Genomic DNA, 23,725 nt, shown 5'->3' with positions numbered 1-23,725 from the left:
ACTTCCACCAATGGAGCAATGAGTATGCCCATTTCCACGCACCCTCACCAAACACTGGATGATAATTGATTTTTGTTTTTTACATTTTCATAACCTAATAGGAAAACTAAAAAGTGTTCTCCTTGTAATTTGCATTGAATGACTAGTGAGCTAAATAAGCATCTTTTCATGTTTATGTGAATTGCTTGTGAATTGCTAATACTGTGGGTTACACGTTTTTATTTTTGCCCCTTATTTTACCGGTTTATTTTCTTGTAATTTGTAGGAGCTCTTTATATTTTCTAGATATTAATCCTTTTTCTGGTTTATATGGAACAAATCTTATTCTCCCAGCTTGTCTCTTGTTTCTTTTCACTTTATTTATACTGGCTTCCTTTGTACAGATATTTACAATTTATATATGGTCTGTTCTGTGAAACTTTTTCAGAAATACAGAATTGTATAGGTCTCGATAGTTAAAAAGCATGCAGGGGAACTACCAGATATTATGATCTAAGTGTGTCTTCGAATTTTTCTTTCAAGTCTTTCTCTCTTGAATTTATTTAGGTTCTTTCCTAACCAGTTTTTTTATTTTAAGATAGACAGTCTTCTCTTTAAAAATATCAAAATACATGATGCCAAGATTAAGAACCAATAATGGTAAATATCTTTTTCCAGACTGAGGGTTCTGTGAAAATTCACAATGAGCATCAGAGCATTAAAGATTCTGAGAAGTTGTGGGGTTCTGTTGTTCCATGGAGGCCCTGAGAGGCAGTCACTGTCATGGTTGGAAGCAGGGTCCTTGAAACCAGACTGTCGTGAGTTACTTACTGACTGTATGACTTCGGGCTTGTTCATTCATTTCTCTCTGTCTCAGTTTTCTCATCTATAAAATGGGGGTATTAGACTTTATTTTGCGAGAGGGTCGTAAGGATTAGTTGAATTATCTAAGTATTAGCTGTTGTGGGACATTTTGAGGATGCTGTTCCTGGAGCATCACTATAAAGCTGATGGTATTGTTAGTTGAGCTTCCTATTACTGTTTGGAGAATCAATACCATTTTGAAAAAAAATTCAACTGCACTCCCATGGAATGTGCCACACAGACTTGTCCACGTGAGAAGAAACTGCTCTATTGAAAATAAATGCCTGGGCTTGCCTCATGGCGCAGTGGTTAAGAATCTGCCTGCCAGGGACTTCCCTGGTGGCCCAGTAGTTAAGAATCCCCCTGCCAATGCAGGGGACACGGGTTCGAGCCCTGGTCCGGGAAGATGCCACAGGCCTCGGAGCAACTAAGCCCATGTGCCACAACTACTGAGCCCAGGTGCCACAACTACTGAGCCCAGGTGCCACAACTACTGAAGCCCGCATGCCTAGAGCCCGTGCTCTGCAACAAGAGAAGCCACTGCCATGAGAAGCCTGCACACCGCAACGAAGAGTAGCCCCCGCTTGCCACAACTAGAGAAAACCCACGCGCAGCAACGAAGACCCAAGGCAGCCAAAAGTAAATAAATTAAAAATAAATTAAAAAAAAAAAAAAGAATCTGCCTGCCAATGCAGTGGACACGGGTTCGAGCTCTGGTCTGGGAAGATCCCACATGCCCACTAAGCCCGTGCACCACAACTACTGAGCCTGCGCTCTAGAGCCTGCGAGCCACAACTACTGAGTCCGCGGGCCTAGAGCCCGTGCTCTGCAACAAGAGAAGCCACCACAATGAGAAGCCTGTGCACCGCAATGAAGAGTAGCCCCCGCTTGCTGCAACTAGAGAAAGCCCGCACACAGCAACGAAGACCCAATGCAGCCAAAAATGAATAAATACATAAATTTATAAAAAAAGAAAATAAATACCCGCAATTCTGTAGCATCTGCCTTTGAGTGTTTCAGCTTGGGATTCATAGCAAAGGAACTATTCATTTCTCTCCTCACAGCATCTTTATCCCTCTGGCAGTTCTCGCCGCTTGACAGACATGTGTAGTCTTGCCTGCTCACCTATTTGAAAGGCACTCCCAAGTGAATTTTGCATGTGTTATTCAGCTGGTTTTTCTAAGCATCCTGAACATTCCTATAAATGTGCTGAAAATCCATCTCACTGTTGTGTTGTCACACAATAACAGGCAAACAGGAAGTTAATTTTATTTGTATTAATTTCATCCTAAGAGCACTTTCAGAAACATTCTATTTTTATTTTTTTTTTCAGTTGGTATGTAAGCATGTTTTATTTTTTTAAAGGATTGTATGATACACGTTGTTCAATAACTTGATTTTTTAACTTGACATATAGTATGCATATTTCCACCTTAATAAAGATATTAAGTTATATCGGTGTGCCTATTTCCTGTTATCTGACATTGTTTCTAATTTGCAGCTCTCAAGCAGTGCTATGGCAAATCTCGCAAGTGTCTTACTAGTTCCTAAGGGTACATTTTATACTTGGAATTGGTGGGTTAAGTTCCTGCCCTTTTGTGGTGGATTTTAAAATACTTTGCAGTTTTTTTTTTTTTTTTTTTTTTTTTGCGGTGCGCGGGCCTCTCACTGTTGTGGCCTCTCCCTTTGTGGAGCACAGCCTCCGGATGCGCAGGCTCAGCGGCCATGGCTCACGGGCCCAGCCGCTCCGCGGCATGTGGGATCCTCCCGAGCCGGGGCACGAACCCGTGTCCCCTGCATCGGCAGGCGGACTCTCAACTGCTGCGCCACCAGGGAAGTCCAGTTCCTGCACATTTTAAAACATGATACATGTTGCCAAATCACCTCCAGTGGTAAAAGTCTTGGAGTTAATGTCCTTCATATTGCATTAGAAACAGTTGCCTGCAAAAGAGCTAAGTTATCATGGTCTCTGTTTCATAACTATTATAGTCCCTCTGGCATTACATTTTTTTTTTTTTTTTTTTGCGGTACGCGGGCCTCTCACTGTTGTGGCCTCTCCCGTTGCGGAGCATAGGCTCCGGATGCGCAGGCTTAGCGGCCATGGCTCACGGGCCCAGCCGCTCCGCGGCATGTGGGATTTTCCCGGACCGGGGCACGAACCCGCGTCCCCTGCATCGGCAGGCGGACTCTCAACCACTGCGCCACCAGGGAAGCCCGGCATTACCTTTTTTAAAATGAGCATGTTATTGTGGGGTCTTTTTGTGACTAGCTGAATTTATAACTAAGTAACAGTGCAATGAATTTTTTTTTGTCTGTCTCATAATCTTCTTAAATGATGGAAGAAGCATAGCTAAAAACATTCTTCACAAAGATAAATCTTGGGATAAGACTGGGTTATAGCTTCCTTAGCAGTTATCACTGTGTATCTTATGGTTATTTTGTGAAGACGATAAAATGTATAGAGGATCATTTGTGACATGTCATCCTTCCTAGAGGTCTTGAGATATAAATTACCCACCTGAGATTAGGAAATGTTATTCAGTCATTTAAAAAATAATTTGTAGTTATTCTAATTTCCCTTTTTTTAAATATCTTTATTGGAGTATAATTGCTTTATATTCTAACTTCTAATGCATTTTTCTGTAGAAAATGATACACAGTATCTCAGTATGTTTGAGCTGCTACAACAAAAATACCATAGATTGGGTGGCTTAAACAACAAACATTAATTTCTCACAGTTCTGGTGAGGGCCCACTTCCTGGCTTTTAGATGTTGACTTCTTCCTGTGTCCTTACAGGGCAGAAGGGAGGAGGAAGCTCTTGTCATTCATGAGGGCTCCACTCTCATGACCTAATCGCCTCCCAAAGGCTCCACCTCCAAATACCATCACATACGGGATTAGGTTTCAACATATTAATTTTGAGGGGACACATAATGTCTATAGTGCACAGTGTAGTTGTCATAAATATAATTTTGAAGGCTTTCATTTACCATTATCACTTTCCCCATGTGTTTCCTTTCAATTTTTTAATGAAAATGTTCATACATAAAGAAATATTGAAAGAAGTACAGTGAACACTCATGGACTTGCCGACTGGGTTCTGCAGTTGTTAACATTTTGCCATATTTGCTTTATCTCTATAGTTAATACTTTTGAAATTATTTGAAAATAAGTTACAAATATCACACTTATCAACTAAATACTTCATTATGCATCTTCTAAGTAAAAACATTTTAAACAATATTCTTATTAATAACCACAATATCATTGTCATACTTAAAAGAGCTAGTAATTTCATAATATCTAATATCCGGTCCCTATTCAAATTTCCTCATTGTCCTAAGAATGTTTTTTATAACTCTTGTTCTAAAGGATCTAATCTAAATAATCAAGGTTTATGTATTGCATTTAGTTATTTGGTTATATGGCTCTTTGGTCTCTTAATCTACAATAGTTCCTCCATCATCTTCTTTTTTTTTATATCATTGACTTGGAAATGTGTTGGCCAATCCAGAATATCAGGTACTCCCATTTTATATTTGTAAAACTCACTATTTTTAAAGCTGCATTTCAAGTACCCCATAATGCGATACATTCAGATATACCCTTTCCTTTGACTAAAATACCAGCCCTCTATTAATTTTAGGTGTACGTTACTCAAAACAGATGCTTTTTAAGAAACTTATGTCTTTGTGTGGTGCTGTGAGAATTTTTGATTATTGCATCTTGAGTGGCACCGAGCAGACTTAATGACCTGTCCTGAGCTATCTATGCTGAAAGGCGGCAGAATGCAAACCATCTTATCATCTTTTTAAATATTTTAGCTCAGTTCGGCAAGGCTACTGGCCAGAGAAGGAAAAATCTGTATCTGAAATGTTAAAGGAGAGAGATCTGTTTAAGTGAAGGTTTTGAAGAATAAAACAAAAATGAACTCATCTCTCCTGACTAGTGTTGGGTACATTTAACTAAAAGAATGAGACTCACCTCTAGATAAAATGCACTCGTGATTATTTTCACTCATTTTTTCACTTGATTAAAGTGTGTACATAGTGGGTAAGGGATTCAACAGGAGGGGCTATGAACTAGCTGAAAACAGGCACCCAAAAATGGTACACACTGGGACTTCCCTGGCGGTCCAGTGGTTAAGATCCCAAGCTTCCAAGGCAGGGGGCACGGGTTCAATACCTGGTCTGGGAACTGAGATCCCACATGCCGGGGAAAAAAAAAAAAAAGGTGCATACTTACGTAAGCTCATCACAACCCAGATGCTGGTCCTCCAAAGGCTCAGAAATGTGATTTGGTCAGCATACAGAGAACAGATCAGACATGGATTCAAAGACACAGAGGGTTCCATTTGCAGGACCAGGACATCCATTCCCTGAAGGGAGAGCTCTAGGGGAAGCCAACTTAAACCAGAAGTGTCCAGGAGGAAGTAAAACTCAAGCAAGAGGAAACAGTTGTCTGCTCTGAGTGATTCATGACATGAAAATTTGTCAGACTGAAGCCTCATCACCCAACATGGAACGTGTACTACCAGGAATACATAGGTTATTTTCATTTTGAGGCCCAAATGCTTCTGCTCTGGTCAGAGTCTGGATCTAGCATCTAGCTCCCTGGAACTCCTCTCTCTCTGGCCAAGCTTACTGTCTCCTCTGCTCCACCCTGTATTTCTCCAGAAGGACTGGATGACCATCATGTCCATTCCATGTTAGTAAAGTATACTCACAGTCCGGTCCTGGCTTATGCAGGAAACATCCTGATTTTCCTGATAAAATTTTAGCTACTTCTGATCTCCTTGGTCACTCATTTATAAATCATCTCTAGCAATCCAGGTATAGATGGGTAAAAATCCACTTAGGGCTAATTTTGTTCATTAAGCTCTCACTGACTAATTTCATTTTTCTTATATCCATGCTTCGTTTCCCATCTTCTCTGTCACCTTCCTGTGCTACCCCCGTGGTGTCACTACTCCCCTCCGTTTATTCTCCTCATGAGTAGACTCTTGGAATTTTAGAGGGCAGACTTGCATCAACTTAAGCCCGAGGCAGGGAAAACCAGAAGCTTCAAGTCAAGTATTTTATAGCTCCCAACCCTTTAAATAAATTCTAAATACAACTCTATAGAATATTCACACAGGACATTCTAAATCTGACATTTCAAATACAAAATATGTCTTAAGTGAACCTGGCTGTCATGATAAGATGTTCATTAACTGAGTTACCAAGTGCTTTTTCTATTTCTGCATGAAACCAGATGAGACACACAAGGGTTAGAAAAACTGCTGTGGTCTTTATCTGAGAGAGACCACAATTGACAGTGATGTAAAAACCAAACCTTTCTATGTCTGTGGGTCTATTTCTGTTAAATAAGTTCCGTTACCAAAGGGGAAGGGGCGGGGGGAGGGATTAATTAGGAGGATAGGATTAACATATACACACTACTATATATAAAATAGATAACCAACAAGGACCTACTGTGTAGCACAGGGAACTATACTCAATTTTTTGTAATAACCTATATGTGAAAAGAATCTGAAAAAGAATACACACACACACACACACACACACACACTGCATCACTGTGCTGCACACCTGAACCTAACACGACATTGTAAATCAACTATACTTCAATTAAAAAAAAAAGAAACAAAACAAAAACTCCAAACCTTTCTGAAGAGCCCCTTTTACTCTTAACCTTGTTGTTTCCTCTTCATGTCAATCTTGGGGTCCTCTGGGCCCTGTAGCCTCTAGAACTTTGGAGATGGAGGAAAGGACTGGAGTATATTTAGAGAGTCTACACTCTCTGAGACCTAGCCAGTTTCCTCCAAGGCGGATAGCTCTTGGTCTGTAGGAAGCAGTTTAGTTCTGAGTCATTTCAGCAAAGTTCTGGTTTCGTTATACAATGTAGAGAACAAACACATAGGGACTTTGGAAAGTTAGAGAGGCCCTGGACTAGAGCCTGTCCTTTCAGATCTGAGAATTGGAGTCAACCTGACCTTATGGTAACCGGGAGGTCCCAAAGCAACCTTTGAGTAAATATCTCATTACCCTTAGAAACCTGGCTAGAACCAACCAAACCAAGTGTAACCTGCATACGGATTGTAGTTCAGAGACCTGAAGGGAAGCTGAGGAACAGTGTCGTGGGATGATGCCAAATCACAAAACCCCGTAGGTCACACTAAGAGCCATCGTTCTTAAGGGGATGCGCAGAGAGAATACAGGTAGCAAGCCAATGAAAGAATGTGCCCAAGAGTTAATATGATGGAGAGGGCCTGGTGAGCTTATGTTGACAAAGGGATAGTTTTAAAACATCTATTTGGTGGTGTGTTAATACAGAGCTGGGCTAACTCATGAACAACCATGTACATCGTAAGATATAAACCTATATTGAGAATAAAACATCACCCAGTAGTTGAAGTTCCTGTGTTCTCCTCTCTGATTGCATCTCTCAGAATTCCCCATGAATTTCCTTATATTTATACTCCAAATGTATGTGGTCCTAAATTAGACGTAATGTCTTTGAAAATTATTTCCTTCATGCATATGCTATTATTCTGCATGAATTCTTCTGCAACTTAAGTTTTTGCATTCAACATGTCTGTGAGAGAGATTTAGGTTGATATGTGCAGCACTGATTCATATTTGTTTTGCCGGTGATGCTTTTTTATGTCGTGGTCCTAGTTTTGGGGAGGGAGGGAGGGAAGGCGTGATGGAGCCACTCAAGGGACCTGTCCTGTGTTGACAGTCCAGACTGTGCTCTTAGAGTCCCAAAGCGGTGACCCATGGATCAGGTGCAAGGGTGGTAAACGGGATCTGGCTGGTAGAGGAAGCTCTTTATAATGGAAGAAGCAGAATTGACATAGAGAACCTGGAATCAACTAAATATAAGTACTCTTTGATGGTAATAAATACAATAAGTATTTCATAAATGCATGTTTACTGATTAAAAAGTGTTTTTTGAGTTAGGCACATCACTGTTTCAAAAATTAGACACTCTTACAAGTGCTCTGAGGAAAATGGCCTAATTTTCCTCTCCTTTGTTTTTTCCACCTTTGCAGTGTTTTCTGGATTCTGTCCCAGCGGATCTGTTTCCTGCTCTGTAACTTTCTGGGTTGACGTTGAGCATCATTAGGGAAACTCAGCTACCACTGGACTGTACACCACCACGAAGGCTTTGGAGATCTTTTCAGTTAAAAGAAGAATGATTTTCTTGAAATGTAATCCCAGTGGAGCTTGTTTTCTGTGTTGCCTGGAAGAATCCCTACCTACCATCAGCAGTTCTTCAGAGACCTTATAAAAGCCTCTCTACATCAAGCAACTGAATGACTCTGGGCTGTTCGGGGAGACCTTAAGAATTGTGGATATCAATTCACCTGGAAGATTCAACCACTGCTACTCAGAGCTACTGCTGAAATACCATGTCTAAGAACTCGGAGTTCATCAACCTGTCATTTCTATTAGATCATGAGAAGGAGATGATCCTGGGAGTCCTAAAGAGAGATGAATATTTGAAAAAAGTAGAGGACAAGAGAATAAGGTAATGTTCTTTTGTCTGCCTTCCTTGACTGTTTTCTGTTTGAAGCAATTTAGATCAGAAATGGGGCAACTGCAACCACATTGGTGACACGTGTTAGTCAGTGACTTCGTAGATTGCAAGCAGTAGCACAAATATTAGAAAACATCTTTGGCATTTTATCATTTATCTAGAAGGAAGGATGGAATTGAGCTGTAAATAGGTTGATGAGAATGTCAATTTGCCAATGACATCATAACTCATAGGTAAGTGGAAGGACTGCTCAGGTTTGAGAACCACCTCTGGGATGTACTAGTTGTGTGACCTTGAACCAGTGACTCAACTTTTCCATGCCTTGGTTTCCTCATCAATAAAACAGGGAGAATAGTAGTACTCATCTTATAGGGTTGTTGCAAAGATTAAGGAAGATAATGTGTAGTGCCTGGTACTTAAGTGCACAATAAATGTTAACTATTATTTATTTATAACGCCTTTCTTAGGTCAGTCTTAGTGGGAATTTGCTTTGACCAGAGCTGGGAGAGGAAGGGGATCTGGAAAGTGAGAAGTTCCCATTGTATCCCAGAAATCATCTGAATTTCTTGAAATAAGTTTCTGTGTGAGGAAAGTTGAGTAATGTGGGCAGCGTTGAGTTTCACATCCGTTGTAGGCAGGGTTGATATTTAGCTGAATCCCCAGGTGTGACCTCATCTGTCTTTCAGCCAGTATCCATTCTGATTGGTTACGTCATCTGTTCTGAATGATCAGAGCATCATTCTGATTGGTTGCCACATTCATTCTGTTTGGTTGCTGCCTGTCGTGTCCTGCTTGTTAACTATATTTGGTTAGGGCTTCCCTGGTGGCGCAGTGGTTGAGAGTCCGCCTGCCGATGCAGGGGACACAGGTTCGTGCCCCGGTCCGGGAAGATCCCACATGCCGTGGAGCGGCTGGGCCCGTGAGCCATGGCCGCTGAGGCTGCACGTCCTGAGCCTGTGCTCCGCAGCGGGAGGGGCCACAACAGTGAGAGGCCTGCGTACTGCAAATATATATATATATATATATATATATATATATATATATATATATATATTTGGTTATTACATCTCAACTCTGAGTAGAGGAGCAAAGATAAACAGAGTTCCCTCCTCAGTCACTGCCTACTACTGTGCAACGTGTAGCTTTTGTATATTGCATGTCTACCAAAACTGCAATCAGAAGCTTATGTTTGTTTTACTTGAGGAGAAAACTCATCATAAGATTATCTTCACATGTTGCAAAAATATTCAACGTGCCTAAAGGAACTAGGATCCTTAGAGTTGGAAAGATACTGAAATATTCTTATTTCATAGTGAAGAGCTCAGAATTTTTATTTCCATCATTTCAAGGTATTCCGCCAATCTTAAAGGCTTTGATTAAAATTATTGCACTTTTTCTGTGCTTAGAATTCAGGTGGCAATGAAATGCAGTTAATGATTTTCAAGAAATCAGTAATATTTTTGGCATTGGTAGTCCAGTCATGAAAAGTGACTGAATTTTCTAATGGGCTGCAAAAAGTTATGTTGTTTATGGGAGGCAAGGTACAAAGCAATTATTGATAACATTCTCAGGTGAATTCAAAATCACCCTGTTTAGGAAAAAACAATTTAATAACCAGATCCCAGGAAAGACTGAAGTACAATGAACAGGACTTTGTTCAGAATATTTGTTCCTGTCATTCTCAATAACTATTAGTAATAATCTATTACACTCCTTCTTCCTTTTTCTATCTTCCCTTGCCTTCTTTCCTTATTCTCTGTAACAATTGTGTCATATACAATAGAGCTATCAAGAATAAAGCTGTTGATTTCTTGGCTCTTTTAAACATTTAGAGGATAGCAGAAGAAAGGCTTTTTACAGATCTAAGAGATACTTTTATAGAAAATAGATTCTTTTTTGAAAGTGGCAATGTCTTGTTCCCTTCTTTCATAACAACACTGACTAATATTTAGTTCGTGCATTTTTTTTCTGCATTGTCTCATTTTGTTCTGAGCTACCAAGACAGGATCCCAGGCCAAATGACTCAAGGCTCTGCCACTCTTCACAGCTTCCTGTACTGAGAAGCCACGCCAAAGTGGGTGGCATGGGTTTAGAGTGCGTTGCTGTTGAATCACCCATCTACGTTCGTTGATTCAAATCTTAGTTACACCATGAAGTCTTCGTGTCACTTTAGACTAGTTGCCTCCATAGATCTAGGTTCCTCATTTGACAAAACAGAAATAATAACATTAGCTACCTCATTAGGCTGTTGTAAGGATTAAATAAGCTCATATTACCAAGAGCTTAGAACAAGGCTGGCCTACAGTAAGCACTTAATAGTCGCTGGCTAACATCATTACGCTTATTGTTGGTTTGTGTTGCTCTTGATTTATGAGTTGTTGTGAATACCATCAGTGCTCCACTCCGATCCTTTTGAGCCCCTTTCTTGGATCTGTGCTCTCATCTCCCAGTTTCCACGTGCTTTACTTCTAAACACTGGCACCTACTACCTTCTTTAGAGGACTACCTTTGGGTGGCTGGAGTTGCCCATAGGAGTAGAGAGCCACAAATGCCAGATAAACTTGAGTTTCTGTCCCTACTGGGCCGCCCCGGGCCAATGGCTGATGGGTACAGAAACCCTCGCCTGAATGCAAGACCGACTCTACAGTGCAACTTCTGCTTCAGGGCTCCCCATGGGATCATGCTGAGACTGGCCTTCAGGTAAAAATCACAGTCTTCCTTAGTCCCCCTTCTCTTCCCTTTCCTGCCTCCCCTACTCCCTTATAGATTCCTCCTGAGAGCATTTCAGAAATCACTTGCACAGGTGTCTACATCTCTGAGTTAGCTTCTCAAAAGCCCAAGCAGGAGATCTGGCAGACCAGTCAGTGAACTTAGTCCATTTTCCTTGATATCCTCCAAAATCATCAACACAAAGAATTTATGGTGTAGCAGATTTTACTGCAGCTGTAAACATTCGTGCTTGCTATTACAGCCATTGTTTTCACTACGCTACAGTGGTGTAGGTTGACATTTTGTGGGAGTCTGGAGGAATAAGTAAGCTATTAAGGATAAGATAGAAATTGAAGGAATGGTTTCACAGAAGAGCTAACATTTGAGCTCAGCCTTGAAATGGGAAAAGGATGTTGACATTGGCGAGTATAGATCAACTGTGTTTCAGCTGTTTACCATGACCCACAAATTTGCCTTCAGATTCCGCTAGTAAGTTTCAGAAGGAAGTGGAAGCCAAAGAAAATTTTTAAGAATTATGATGATTACTAAGAAGAAACTGATCTGGAAAGTTAGTACATTGGAGTTTGGGAAGCAGTGGATCTCTTGTTTGTTTGTATATTTATTTGCTTGAGTAGGTTGTCCTTAGAGATAAGGAAAATAGAACAATGAAAGAGTGTAAAAATGGTATCGAATCAACATTTTAGGCCTGTTGCCCAACTGTGCTCCACAGTCCGTATAGCCACTGAAGTGTGTGGCATTAATTAAGGTGGTGAAGCCGAATCTGGCCTCTGTACTCCGACACCTAATTAAATCGCGGAGACAGAGTTTGGGGTGAGGTAGAAAAGAATAGCTTTATTGCAAAGGGGGGCACTACGGGCTAACGCCCTCAGAACTGTGTGTCCCAATGCAGGGGGTGAGGATAGGGGGTTTGTGAGGAGTTTTATAATCGGGGGGCTGGGTTGCTGATAAGGAGCAGGGTGCGTGCAAGGCCTGCGTTCCTTCAATCCAGAGATGATCTGGAGTCAGGTGATGATGCGTGAACTGTGACCTTCTCTGGAACGAAGAGTGCTTCATCAAGTAGTTAACATCTTCCATTTGGTGGGGGTTTTAGTTCCGCAGAAGAGCTCAAAGATATTGTTATGTGTATCCCTTGAGGGGGAACCAGGACCCTGCCCCAAGGCTGCACTATTGTGTCTTTGAACTGTCTCTGCATCCCCTCCCTTCCCTGATTAGCAACTGTTTGAAAGGCTTTCCGTGCCCAGGAGCCCCACAGAGTCCTGCTCGGTTTCAGTGGGACTGACCTCTAGGTGCTTCTGAAGGTGCTTTGCACCCAAAGGCACATGAAAAGTCTGATAGTTACCTCCAGGCATGAATTGTAGGCTGGGAAGAGATATTTGCCAACTACCAGAGCGTTCTAGGTTGATCCAAGAGGCTCAAATATATTTATTCTTCTCCTTCCGACTAAGAAGGAAAAAGAGGTAGGAGATATCTAGACACAGGTTTCAACTATTAGAAAGTAAGTTTTTAAGATATTCTCTGTGAAGAACAAATCACTTAGATGTATTGATGGCTTTAATGCAATGAAGAAAGAGGGAGGAACTGATGCAAAGAAAATTGAGCTATCAACAGTAATTGCAAATGGAAAAAAATACCGACCATTTGGAACCACAAAATTAAAATCTTTATTGATCATTTTGTTCCTTAGGTTTTTCTAACTTTGGAAGAACTCAGCCTAACAAATATGAATACATGCCACATAGTATATATGCCATATAGTATCTCATTAAAAAATTCTTACCCTACTTGATTTTTCACACCTAAAAACAAATACTGTTCAATGTCTACTTTGTGGTATTGGACTATATATAAGAAATCTTCAACTTATAAGTGACTATGTTACCGAGTCCAAGCTCACTCTGCTCGCCGCACAACAGGCCAATAAATCGGGAGACGAGGTGTTGAGGCAAGGAAGACGACTTTATTTGGAAAGCTGGGCATCTGAGAAGATGGTGGACTAATGTCCCAGAGTACCATCTTATCGGGGTCTGGATGCCAGTTTCTTTTATAGAACAGAGAGGGGGAGGAGGTGAGGAAGTAATGTAAAAAGGCCATAGACAGGATGTCTTGCAAAACATCTCCTGATTTGGCCAGCCTCAGAGAGGGGATGTGTTTATTTCTTCTTTCTTGGAGCCATTCACAGGTGGGCAGGGTCAGAATGTTTCCCTGTGAGCTGAACAAAGGCACTTTACTTTAGTTTAACATTCAGGCAGAGGGGCACGGTTCCCCAAGGGAGGCCATTATGTATGCTAATAGCTATAGACAACATCCTTTTGGTGATTATAGTAACAAAAAGCAGCAGAGAGCAAAGGTTAAAGTAGAAGAAACAGTTCCAGCCCGGAGTCAGATTTTGTTCTTCCCTGTTACAGCTGTTCATTTCAGCAGTTCATCTGTGGGCTGTATTGTCACTCAGAGGCTGTCATTTCCATTTAGCCGCAATGCAGGAAAACGTATCTGGCCTTATGTTCTGTTTGGCACCTCTTCTTGGGCTTGTGTCAGTGGTGAACTCTGTTGGTTGTCTTACTGCGTACATTTCTCTTTTCTTCATCCCTACCCAAAACTCAGTTTTGCTCAGCTCCAGCAATGGATTTTTTAGGACAGTCCCTTGAATTTTTTAGGACGGTCCCTTGACTGGGATTCCTCTGCCAATTATTATTGGTCTGGTGGTGGACATGAGACCGAAGATGACCCACTCAGACATATATGGCCTGAATTTATGGAAGGTTCCCTTTCTCACTGGATGGGTTCAATGAACCATGTCATCCTGGTTGCTGCTGAGTATAAAAGCCAGCACAATGATGAAGCGGAGCCAATAGGTTGGCAGAAAATTATTGTCAGCATCCTGATATGCTAGAACCTGCCACACTTCTGGCCTTATTCTTTAAGCAATATAATATATTTCAGTGTTATTTATAGCAGTTTGGATCAGATTTTCTGTTACGTGCAGCCAAAAGCATCCTACAACCCCCAGAACTCAGGAGTAATCAACATTTGTTGAGCGTGTTCTATGAGCCAAGCACTCTGTATCCATTGTTAGAATAATGGAGGTGAGCAGGGACACAATCTTAATGCTTGTTGGATCCATAAACATAAAATAGTTCGCAGTCATGGATCAGGCTTTATCTATGGTATAAACCAAGGATCAGCAAACTTTCTGTAAAGGGCCAGATAGAGAATGTTTCAGGCTCTACAGGGCATATGCTCTCTGTTGTGACTATTTCACTCGGCCTTTGCAGGGTGAAAGAAGCAATATGTAAACCAGTGGATGTGGCTGTGTTCCAATAAAGCTTTATTTATAAAAACAGGCAGTGGGCTGGATTTGGCCCAAGGGCTGTGGTTTGCTGACCTTTGGTGTTGAAAACAACACCTTGGTACGTTCTAGCCTTGGGAATAGCTGCATACACCTGAAAGCTTGATAAGCCATCTTGGGGAGAAGCAGGACATTTATAGCCTAAGAGAGAAGATGGAGTTGGACTAGAAGCCGTCAGCTAATAGAGGTAGAACATGGGCTTCTGCCTGGGAGGTTAGATGATTTCAAGGCGTCCTTCCACCTCTAGGAGATTTTGATACCTCACCCAATTTGTAGTGGCTCACATGCTGGACAGCTTCAATGTATTTCATTGCCTCTGTAGAAGAACAACAAAATGATCTGGAGGTATAGAAAATAGCAAGAAATAGCAGGAGGTTCTGCACAATTGCAAGGGACAGATTACAACTCCATTTTCCCAATGAGGTAAGAAGTATTAATTTCCCTATTTATAGGTGGGGGAACTGAAGTGCAAAGTTAAATAACTCATCCGAGATCGCACAGCTAGTAATTAAGTAGCAGAACTGTGATTTGCATTCCCCACAGTCTGGCTCTAGAGCTCACACCCCACTCTTAGGTCACTTTTAACTTCTGAGTGATATATCTGATCTCTCAGGGGGGCTAGAATAAAAGAGATGTCAAACTCCCCAGAGCCTTCCTCACGCCGGAGAATGGATTACTCAATTCACAAATGGATACTCATTTAAGCCTCATGTCAGCCCTGAGGTGTATGTCCTATTATAATGTAGTATAGCTGTGGCAACTGAACCTTAGATTAAATAATTTGCCCAACTGGTAAAGATGAGAGCCGAGATTCTCTCATTCCATTTTGCTTCCTTTTCCTCTGTGCTGGGATGCTTCTGCGGTAACTGCACCCATTCCGACCCTGTTGAAAGCCCACAGCTTTACTAATAGCTGTCAGAGAAATGGAACAAAAGAGAAAACATTTCTTTAGCCTGGTATTTACTGAAAGCTCTGACCTGTAAGCTGTATAACACTATCCAAAGTTATTACGACTTTTACTGAAGCGTTGCTCTCACACAATAAAAACTGACAAGAGTTCCTTATGTTGTTCTACCCTTTATGCTGACTGAGAACCAAAGTGCAAGCGTATAATGATTCGTTCCACACAGCTAGCCCAGCTGAGACGGGCCACCAAGCAAACCAGAGGTCAGTATCATCAAGAGACCACAGAGATCAGCCTGGGAACTGCCATCCACCTTATGGCTTTGTCTTTGGGTTTGATTCCATCATTTTACAGCAGGATGGGGGAAGAAAGAGAAGGAGGGAGAAACAAAAGGGGAAAGTGCATTTAAATTGGCTGTTTGGAATCCTGCAGATAAGCTAAATATTTGGTTCAAATGGATTTGAAGCGATTTCAAGAATTATCCATTCACCCGGCAAGTAAGGGCGACCAACAAGTGCCAGAAACAATATCTTAATACCCTACAATTGTTTGATCTGTGGGGCTGTTTTTTCAAATCTTATCACTACCACCAAGAACAGAATCGGCTTGACCTTCTCAAGAGCGTAGACTCACTGTCCCCATAAAACACCAGGAGAACTATTAGAGTGAACTTCTAGTTTGGTAATTTCTTCTTCTTATTATTACTTTTTTTTGCGGTACACGGGCCTCTCACTGTCGCGGCCTCTCCCGTTGCGGAGCACAGGCTCCGGACGCGCAGGCTCAGCGGCCATGGCTCACGGGCCCAGCCGCTCTGCGGCATGTGGGATCTTCCCAGGCCGGGGCATGAACCTGTGTCCTCTGCATCGGCAGGCGGACTCTCAACCACTGCGCCACCAGGGAAGCCCACCTCTAACATTTTAGATTTCAGGAATATGACCGTTGTATATCAACAGTTTATCTGAAGGTTCCTATAGTAATAGGAGTTAGGTTTAATTGATTTAACTGTGTAATAAGATTAGGCTGACATGCATTTAATAATTTTTCTAATCATTATTTCATTGCAGAGTAATTAAGCATAACTGGTAAAGATTTCATGCACATATCTAAAATTGATAAAACTTCTAATGGCAAGAGATTTTTTAAGTTTTTAAACTCAGTAATGCACTAGGATCTATAAAGGGCATCAATATCTACAATATTTTTGTATTATAAATTCTTAATTCACAATTAAAGAAATATTTAATATCTTCTGATACATTTTTCATTATGGAAGTAGTTATGATTATTATAGAAAATTAGAAAATACATATAATATGAACTTTATAAACTCACATGAGATCCCTCTTCCCAGAGATATTTTCCACTTTTGTTGAATTTGCTTTCTGTTGCTTTTCTTTGTGTACATGTAATTTTCACATAATTGGAACCACATTATATATGTAAGTTTGGATCCTCTATCTTTGCTTAACGTTATTTAATGAACATTTTTGATGTCATTCAAAATTCTTTTGAAGCATCATTTTTATTAGCTGGATAAGATTTCATAACACAGATGTGCAATATTTTAACTTCTAATTTCCATGGACATCCTTATTCTTAAATCTTCTGTCTTAATTTTTTATTATATTATGATTCATATTTTGATTTATACTTCCTTTAAATTGAAAAATTGTTTTCCAGAAATGTGTCCATTTCCTCTTCACCAGACTGTTACATTATATCACTGCCAACATCAGAATTATTGTTATAAATTACTAATTTGATAGTGTCCTATGTTAATTTGCATTTATGTGATTATTAGTGTTTTTACATGATTGTTAGCCATTTGTTTTCCCTCTTAAGTGGATTTTTTATTCGCATTGTCTATTATTATTGGATGTTAGTGTTGTTTTAGCATTTATTTGTATGAGTTTATATTTGGGAAATAATTTCCAAGATTCAGCAAAAATTCATTGAGTACTTATTATGTGCAAGGCATAGGAGATGGAGATGAAGTAATTTCTAGTTTAACAGAAGCGAAGTTATATTTTATTGGATTTTTCAAAGTCTCCACTTTCACAATAACTTACACAAAGAATATGTCAATTTGATTTAAAATACAAATAACTTACATCTTTGCCAGACTCTCTACAATTCGTATTTTAAAGGCAGGATTTGCATTCTTCTCTACTTCTGTAACAGTATACATGCTATTTATTGGTATGGAAATTAGGGTAAGTTCAGCTCTGAGCGTCAGAAAATCAAAATAACAGTGGCTTAAGTAAGAGAGAAGGTTTTTTCTCTTCTTTTACCTTGATGAAGTCATGAGGAAAGCAACCCAGGGCTGGTAATGGTGGCTTCATGCTCATCCGAGGCCCAGGGTCCTTCTAATTGGCTGTTCTGCCCTCTTCAACATGGGCTAACACACCTGTTAAAGTAAAAAATTATTCTGACACTTATTAAAATGGTAAGGAAGACTCTATTCAGGACTATTGCCATAGATTTCAAGACTATCATGAAAAAATAAAAGTAAAAACAAAGACTGTGGTAGTAGGAGAGGGAGATCAGGTTCAACTCCAAATACAGCAAAAGCAGATGCGGACATATAGCCAGTAAGTAGGGTGAGGGGGTCAATTAATGGAAAATTACTTAAGTGGAGACATTGATGGTAAGGGAATTCTTACTAAATTGACTTAACAGAATTCTTACTGAAGGCAGGCCAGAGTGATGTCAGATATCAAGGGGGGCACGGGATTCTCGCTGAACTGATTTAGTAGGACTCTTACTGAATCTGGGCTCTGCAGGTTGAAGACAGGGCCCAAGGACGAGGTCTAGTCGAAAAGAGACCTCAGAGGAGCCTGTCTAAAGTTTGATCAAGGAAAGAGTCTGAGTCACACTTCATGGTCCAAGATGGCTGCTCCAGCTCCCATCATACTGCCCTAATTCCAGGCAGCAGGGAGAAGGGACAAGGGCAGAGAAAAAGACAGTTTCCCTTTCCTTAAGGCCATTTCTGAGAAGTTTCACGATGCCCTTGCTGACATCCTGTTGGCCAGAGTGTAGTCCCGTGGCCATACTTAGCTGCAAGGAAGCTTGCATATTTAAATGTAGTTTTTACTCTGCGTGGCCATGGGAACAACTCACCTTTGGAAGTTTTATGGCTCTAAAAGGGTAAAAGGAATGTTGAGAGACAACCAGCAATTTGAGAAACTGGGTGCAATTAAGATCATGCATCTTACGGATCAGATTCGTTTACTCCTCAGCACAAATCTCATCTTCCTCTTTATGGACTCTGAAAGCAATTAAATGTCAGTGGTGATTTTCAGTGAAGCATTTAACAAAAAGATCATAGCACGTAAAACAACATTTATATTCATCCTCAATGAATGTCAAAGAAACGGTGATTTGACATTCTTTGTACCATGTACTGATAAGTAGGAAAACTGCTGAAAGTGTTTTTTGAAATAATCTTTATCTATGGAAATATAAGTCCCCATAAGCATCACCTAAAGAGGTAAATGGGAAAAATTAAGTACTGATAACTGCCTTTGCTGTGCATGTAACTCCTTTTTTGCTGCGTTTAAAATTATTTAGTTTACACAAATTCAATTTAGAGACAGTTGAGAAGTAAACTTCAGCTATCTCTTTATAAAAGTTAAAACTAACCTGTATTCAGCAGCAGAAGTAGTTTTAAAGAATTTTTCAAGGGCAACATATTCTCTTTAAATTATCTTTTTTGTGTATGAATGCCCAATTTCCTCCCATCAAGTCAATTCTGTCCTTTCATTGTCATAGCAATAATCTTTAAAAGCCCAGTATTTTATCCTTTTTTTTTGTTTTTTAAAACAAATGCAGGTTTCCTACTTCTTATTGTACTGATTCTGTCTCCGCATCCTCTCTCTCTGAGTAATTTACCATGTGGATAACAGGACTTTCTCCTGTTTTTTTTTTACCTGTAACTCCAGAACATTTTAATTCTAAAGAGCTTTAATGAATAAAAAGCCCCAGTTTCCAAATATCTATCAAAAAGAGAATGAATAACGACTCCCATCGGAGCTGGGGAAAAAATTTTTTTTAAAAAGGAAGGGGAGGGATGAAGGTAGATAACCTTCTTTTTTTTCAAAAAGATAAAGATAAAACACTGCTTCCTCAAATAACCACTGAGAATGTCACTTGAGATGAGTAGGCAGGAGGAATATAACTGTCCATATTTGCCTTGTATACAGTACTGGGCAACTAAATGCCAACTTAGCTATTTAGGAATGGCTTGCTAAAACGTTGAAAAAATGAAAGACTTCATCCTTGTCATAGACCGCCACTTCGGTGGAACATTCAGTGCACATGACTGGGTGATAGATTTCTTCCACATCTGTCTCTGCCTGCTCCACAGCGTCTTCTTGGTTAGACCTCATCATCTTATGGCCTCGCCTTTTCTTCCTGTTCTCTGGGGTTTTGTATCTTAGAATCTCTTCTTTGTTGATAGAACAATTCAGTACAAACATTGCTCTATACTGTGTTTTGTATGATTCATGCCTTTGGCAATCAAGACACAGGGTGGTCATGCAGGCCGGGCAATTCAAGACAGCATCACTATTTGGAAAAGGCTGTTGTTGTTGACGTGGCCGCTGTATTCCAAAACCATGGTAGCCGCTTCTCTGTGTATCAACCCAGGCCTGATCTCTGTCATCTTTTTCAGGATCATATAGCAATTCATCATTTGTTGGAATTCTGTGTTGTTTCTTCTTCTTTTTCTCGGTCACCTGTGCTGCTTTGTCTTCATCCTCAGAATCAGAATCAAAATATATATCGTCATAGTACTTTGTCGGAGCTGTTCCAACTTTCCCATTTCCTGAGGAAGACCCTGTTTCTAGAGAGGATAACTTGTCCTCCATTGTTTTTATGGTGGAATTTAATTCGGCTTCCATTTGTTTTTCAAATTCATCTTCACTAGAGGATTCACTTTCTCCAGTAAGACATTCTCTAAGAAGTTTTCGTTTCTGGTCAGGAGTTCCACCTCATCTTCAGAACATCCACCTCATCTTCAGAACAGTGGCAACTGTCACAGGAATATAAAGCCTCTTTAAAGACATTTAACTACATGGGAATTCCCTGGTGGTCCAGTAGTTAGGACTCCGTGCTTCCACTGCTGGGGGCCCGGGTTTGATCCCTGGTCGGGGAACAAAGCCGGCTCCTCGTCACTAGGCTCTTCAACTGCGCAGGGGTCATAGTCATCTTGGAGGCGGTTCATGGCGGCCTGCCCCCTCCGATACCGTCCACAGGCGTCGGCAGAGTACCTGCTTTCTCCGCAAGTCCCTTTCCTAAAGCGCTCCAGCACTGCTCTCTCCTGGTTTTTTTTTTTTTGCGGTACGCGGGCCTCTCACTGTTGTGGCCTCTCCCGTTGCGGAGCACAGGCTCTGGACGCGCAGGCTCAGCGGCCATGGCTCACGGGCCCAGCTGCTCTGCGGCATGTGGGATCTTCCCGGACCGGGGCACGAGCCCGCGTTCCCTGCATCGGCAGGCGGACTCCCAACCACTGCGCCACCAGGGAAGCCCAGTGATCCTAATTTTTAACATCTCAGACAAGATGGCACAGTATTGGTCCAGTGCTATTTACTATGCCCACTCTGTGCTTAAATGCTATATTTAACTTAAACGAATATATCCAACGTGCTATCATTCCACCATGTAATCAATATAAAATTATTAAAGAGATATTATACATTATTATTTTTGGGAGGGAGGGGGGTTCGCGGGCCTCTCACTGTTGTGGCCTCTCCCGTTACGGAGCACAGGCTCCGGACGCGCATGCTCAGCGGCCATGGCTCACGGGCCCAGCAGCTCCGCGGCACGTTGGATCTTCCCAGACCAGGGCACGAACCCATGTCCCCTGCATCGGCAGGCGGACTCTCAACCACTGCGCCACCAGGGAAGCCCTCTCCTGGTTTTTAAAAATTTATTGGAGTATAGTTGATTTACAGTGTTGTGTTTAATTTCCACCGTATAGCACAGTGACTCAGTTCTACATGTATATATATTCTTTTTCGTATTTTCCATTATGGTTTATCACAGGATATGCTTCCCTGTGCTATACAGTAGGACCTTGTTATTTATCCATCTATATATAATAGTTTGCATCTGCTAACCCCAAACTCCCCATACTTCCCTCTCCCATCCTCCTCCCCCTTGGCAACCACAAGTCTGCTCTCTACATTTGTGAGTCTGTTTTTGTTTCATAGATATGTTCATTTGTGTCATATTTTAGATTCCACATATAAGTGATGTCGAATGATATTTGTCTTTCTCTTTCTGGCTTACTTTGATCAGTATGATAGTCTCTAGGTCCATCCATGTTGCTGCAAATGGCATTATTTCATTCTTTTTTATGGCTGTGTAGTATTCCATTGTACATATGTACCACATCTTTATCCATTCGTCTGTCGATGGACATTTAGGTTGTTTCCATGTCTTGGCTATTGTGAATAGTGCTGCTATGAACATTGGGGTGCATGTATCTCTTTGAATTATAGTTTTGTCTGGATATATGCCCAGGAGTGGGATGGCTGGATCATATGGCAACTCTATTTTTAGTTTCGTGAGGAACCTCCATACAGTTTTCCATAGTGGCTGCACCAACTTACATTCCCACCAACAGTGTTAGAGGGTCCCCTTTCTCCATACCCTCTCCAGCATTTATTATTTGTAGACTTTTTAATGATGGTCCTTCTGACTGGTGTCAGCTAGTGCCTCACTGCAGTTTGGATTTGCATTTCTCTAATAATTAGCGATGATGAGCAGTTTTCTACTGTTCTTGATACTCAAGAAAGGTATCCTTTGGGTTTCAGATTAGTAGAATACGTCCTTGTTCCTTGTCAGGCCAGGAAATTGAGATGATATTTATTTCAAGGTGTTCCCAGGTGGAAGACTTGGTTTGATAGTTACATATGAGATCAATTTCTGCTATGATTTTAAGACTATAGATAATAAACAGTTGCCTGTCTGTTCACATGGCTTTGAGAGATCTCCTGGTATGTTCCTATGAGCCAAGTGTTTTACTTCCGGAAAGTGCTTGGTATCATCTGCAGACATGACTATTTCACAGTGCCCCCTCTCCTTGAGACACTTTCTTTTCTTTTTTCTTTCTTTGGCCGCACTGTGCAGCTTGCAGGAACTTAGTTCCTTGGCCAGGGATTCAACCCGGGCCCAGGACAGTGAAAGTGCAGAGTCCTAACCACTGGACCACCAGGGAATTCCCAAGACAATTTCTAAACACAATTAAATCGACACAAATCGCAAGTTTTCTTTCTTTCTTTTTAAAAAAGACTTGTTATTTATTTTTTAGTTTTTGGCTGTGTCGGGTCTTAGTTGTGGCATGCAGGATCTTCATTGAGGCATGTGGGATCTTTCATTGCAGCATGCAGGCTCTTTGTTGCGGCACGCAGGCTACTCTAGTTGTGGCGTGCAGGTTTTCTGTTCTCTAGTTGCGGCGCGCAGGCTCCAGGGCACGTGGGCTCTGTAGTTTGCAGCACGCAGCTCTCTAGTTGAGGCACATGAGCTTAGTAGTTGTGGTGTGTGGGCTTAGTTGCCCCGAGGCATGTGGGATCTTAGTTCCCCAACCAGCGATCGAGCCTGCGTCCCCTACATTGTAGGGCGGATTCTTTACCAGTGTACCACCAGGGAAGTCCAAAGATTTCTTTATTTAGTCAAGCGTTCTTTCAATTCTGTTCCTTATTTACGTTCTGTGAAGTAGCTTTCTATCTGAGTGAAATTTTTCCCCAATTCTTGGATGGTCTTGATTGTTTTTAATAGCCTTTGACTTGAAAACTAATCAAAAGCTTTATAAAGTTTATAGCGGTGTTTGTTGAGGAACAGTTCTGTTGGGGATTATTTGTCATGAAAGACTTTGTGATAAGAGGCGACTTGGGCAGGTGGCATTTAGTGGGAGAAGCAGGGCAGGCAGAAGAAGCCCTTCATGTTTACTGAGGCTGAACTTTGTGTTCAGCCTGGCTTTGCACAACTAGGAAAGCAATAGCAGTCCTTAATATAAATACAGTGTTCTTTCTGAGCAACAATATTTTAATACATTGAGAGGCAATGAGGGGAGCCTGGTGTAGGAAAAAGAACAGATTTGGGAAAATAAAACTCTGGATCTGAATCGACTGCACCACTTAATAGCCCTGTGAAGTTTCCTTTCTGAGATTCGACTTTCTTATCTATAAAATCAGAATCATAATGTCTTTCTCATGGGTTACTGTCAGCATTTAAGAGCATGATACTTAAAACAGAGTGCCCGTCATTATTGTGGCTAAGCCTTATGATGGTTAGCTCTTAATAATAGGTTCTACACACAGAATCTACAATCAAAATGGAAAAGTCACATTT

General features: G+C 41.0%; 2 protein-coding genes across 4 annotated transcripts in view; one reads left to right on the top strand and one right to left on the bottom strand.

Annotated features, from left to right (window-relative positions):
* SYTL5 (synaptotagmin like 5) overlaps positions 1-23,725 on the top strand; it is a 220,990-nt gene that overhangs the window by 91,301 nt on the left and 105,964 nt on the right. For all 3 annotated transcript variants that reach the window (XM_067722582.1, XM_067722584.1, XM_067722583.1), the window contains exon 2: positions 7,903-8,381. In XM_067722582.1, coding sequence (XP_067578683.1) covers positions 8,263-8,381 — 119 coding nt within the window. In that variant the 5' untranslated portion in view covers positions 7,903-8,262. The remainder of the gene's footprint in view (positions 1-7,902; positions 8,382-23,725) is intronic.
* Positions 19,303-20,699, bottom strand: LOC137217386 (E2F-associated phosphoprotein-like). The gene is given in 3 exon segments (XM_067724153.1): positions 19,303-20,364; positions 20,366-20,402; positions 20,527-20,699. Coding segments are annotated over 3 exon segments (867 nt in total). The 5' UTR covers positions 20,595-20,699; the 3' UTR covers positions 19,303-19,602.

Source organism: Pseudorca crassidens, chromosome X (genome assembly GCF_039906515.1).
Source record: "Pseudorca crassidens isolate mPseCra1 chromosome X, mPseCra1.hap1, whole genome shotgun sequence".
In the NCBI taxonomy this organism is placed as follows: Eukaryota; Metazoa; Chordata; class Mammalia; order Artiodactyla; family Delphinidae; genus Pseudorca; species Pseudorca crassidens.
The sequence above is the reverse complement of the archived record's forward strand: the minus strand, read 5'-3'. Positions and strand labels throughout refer to the sequence as shown.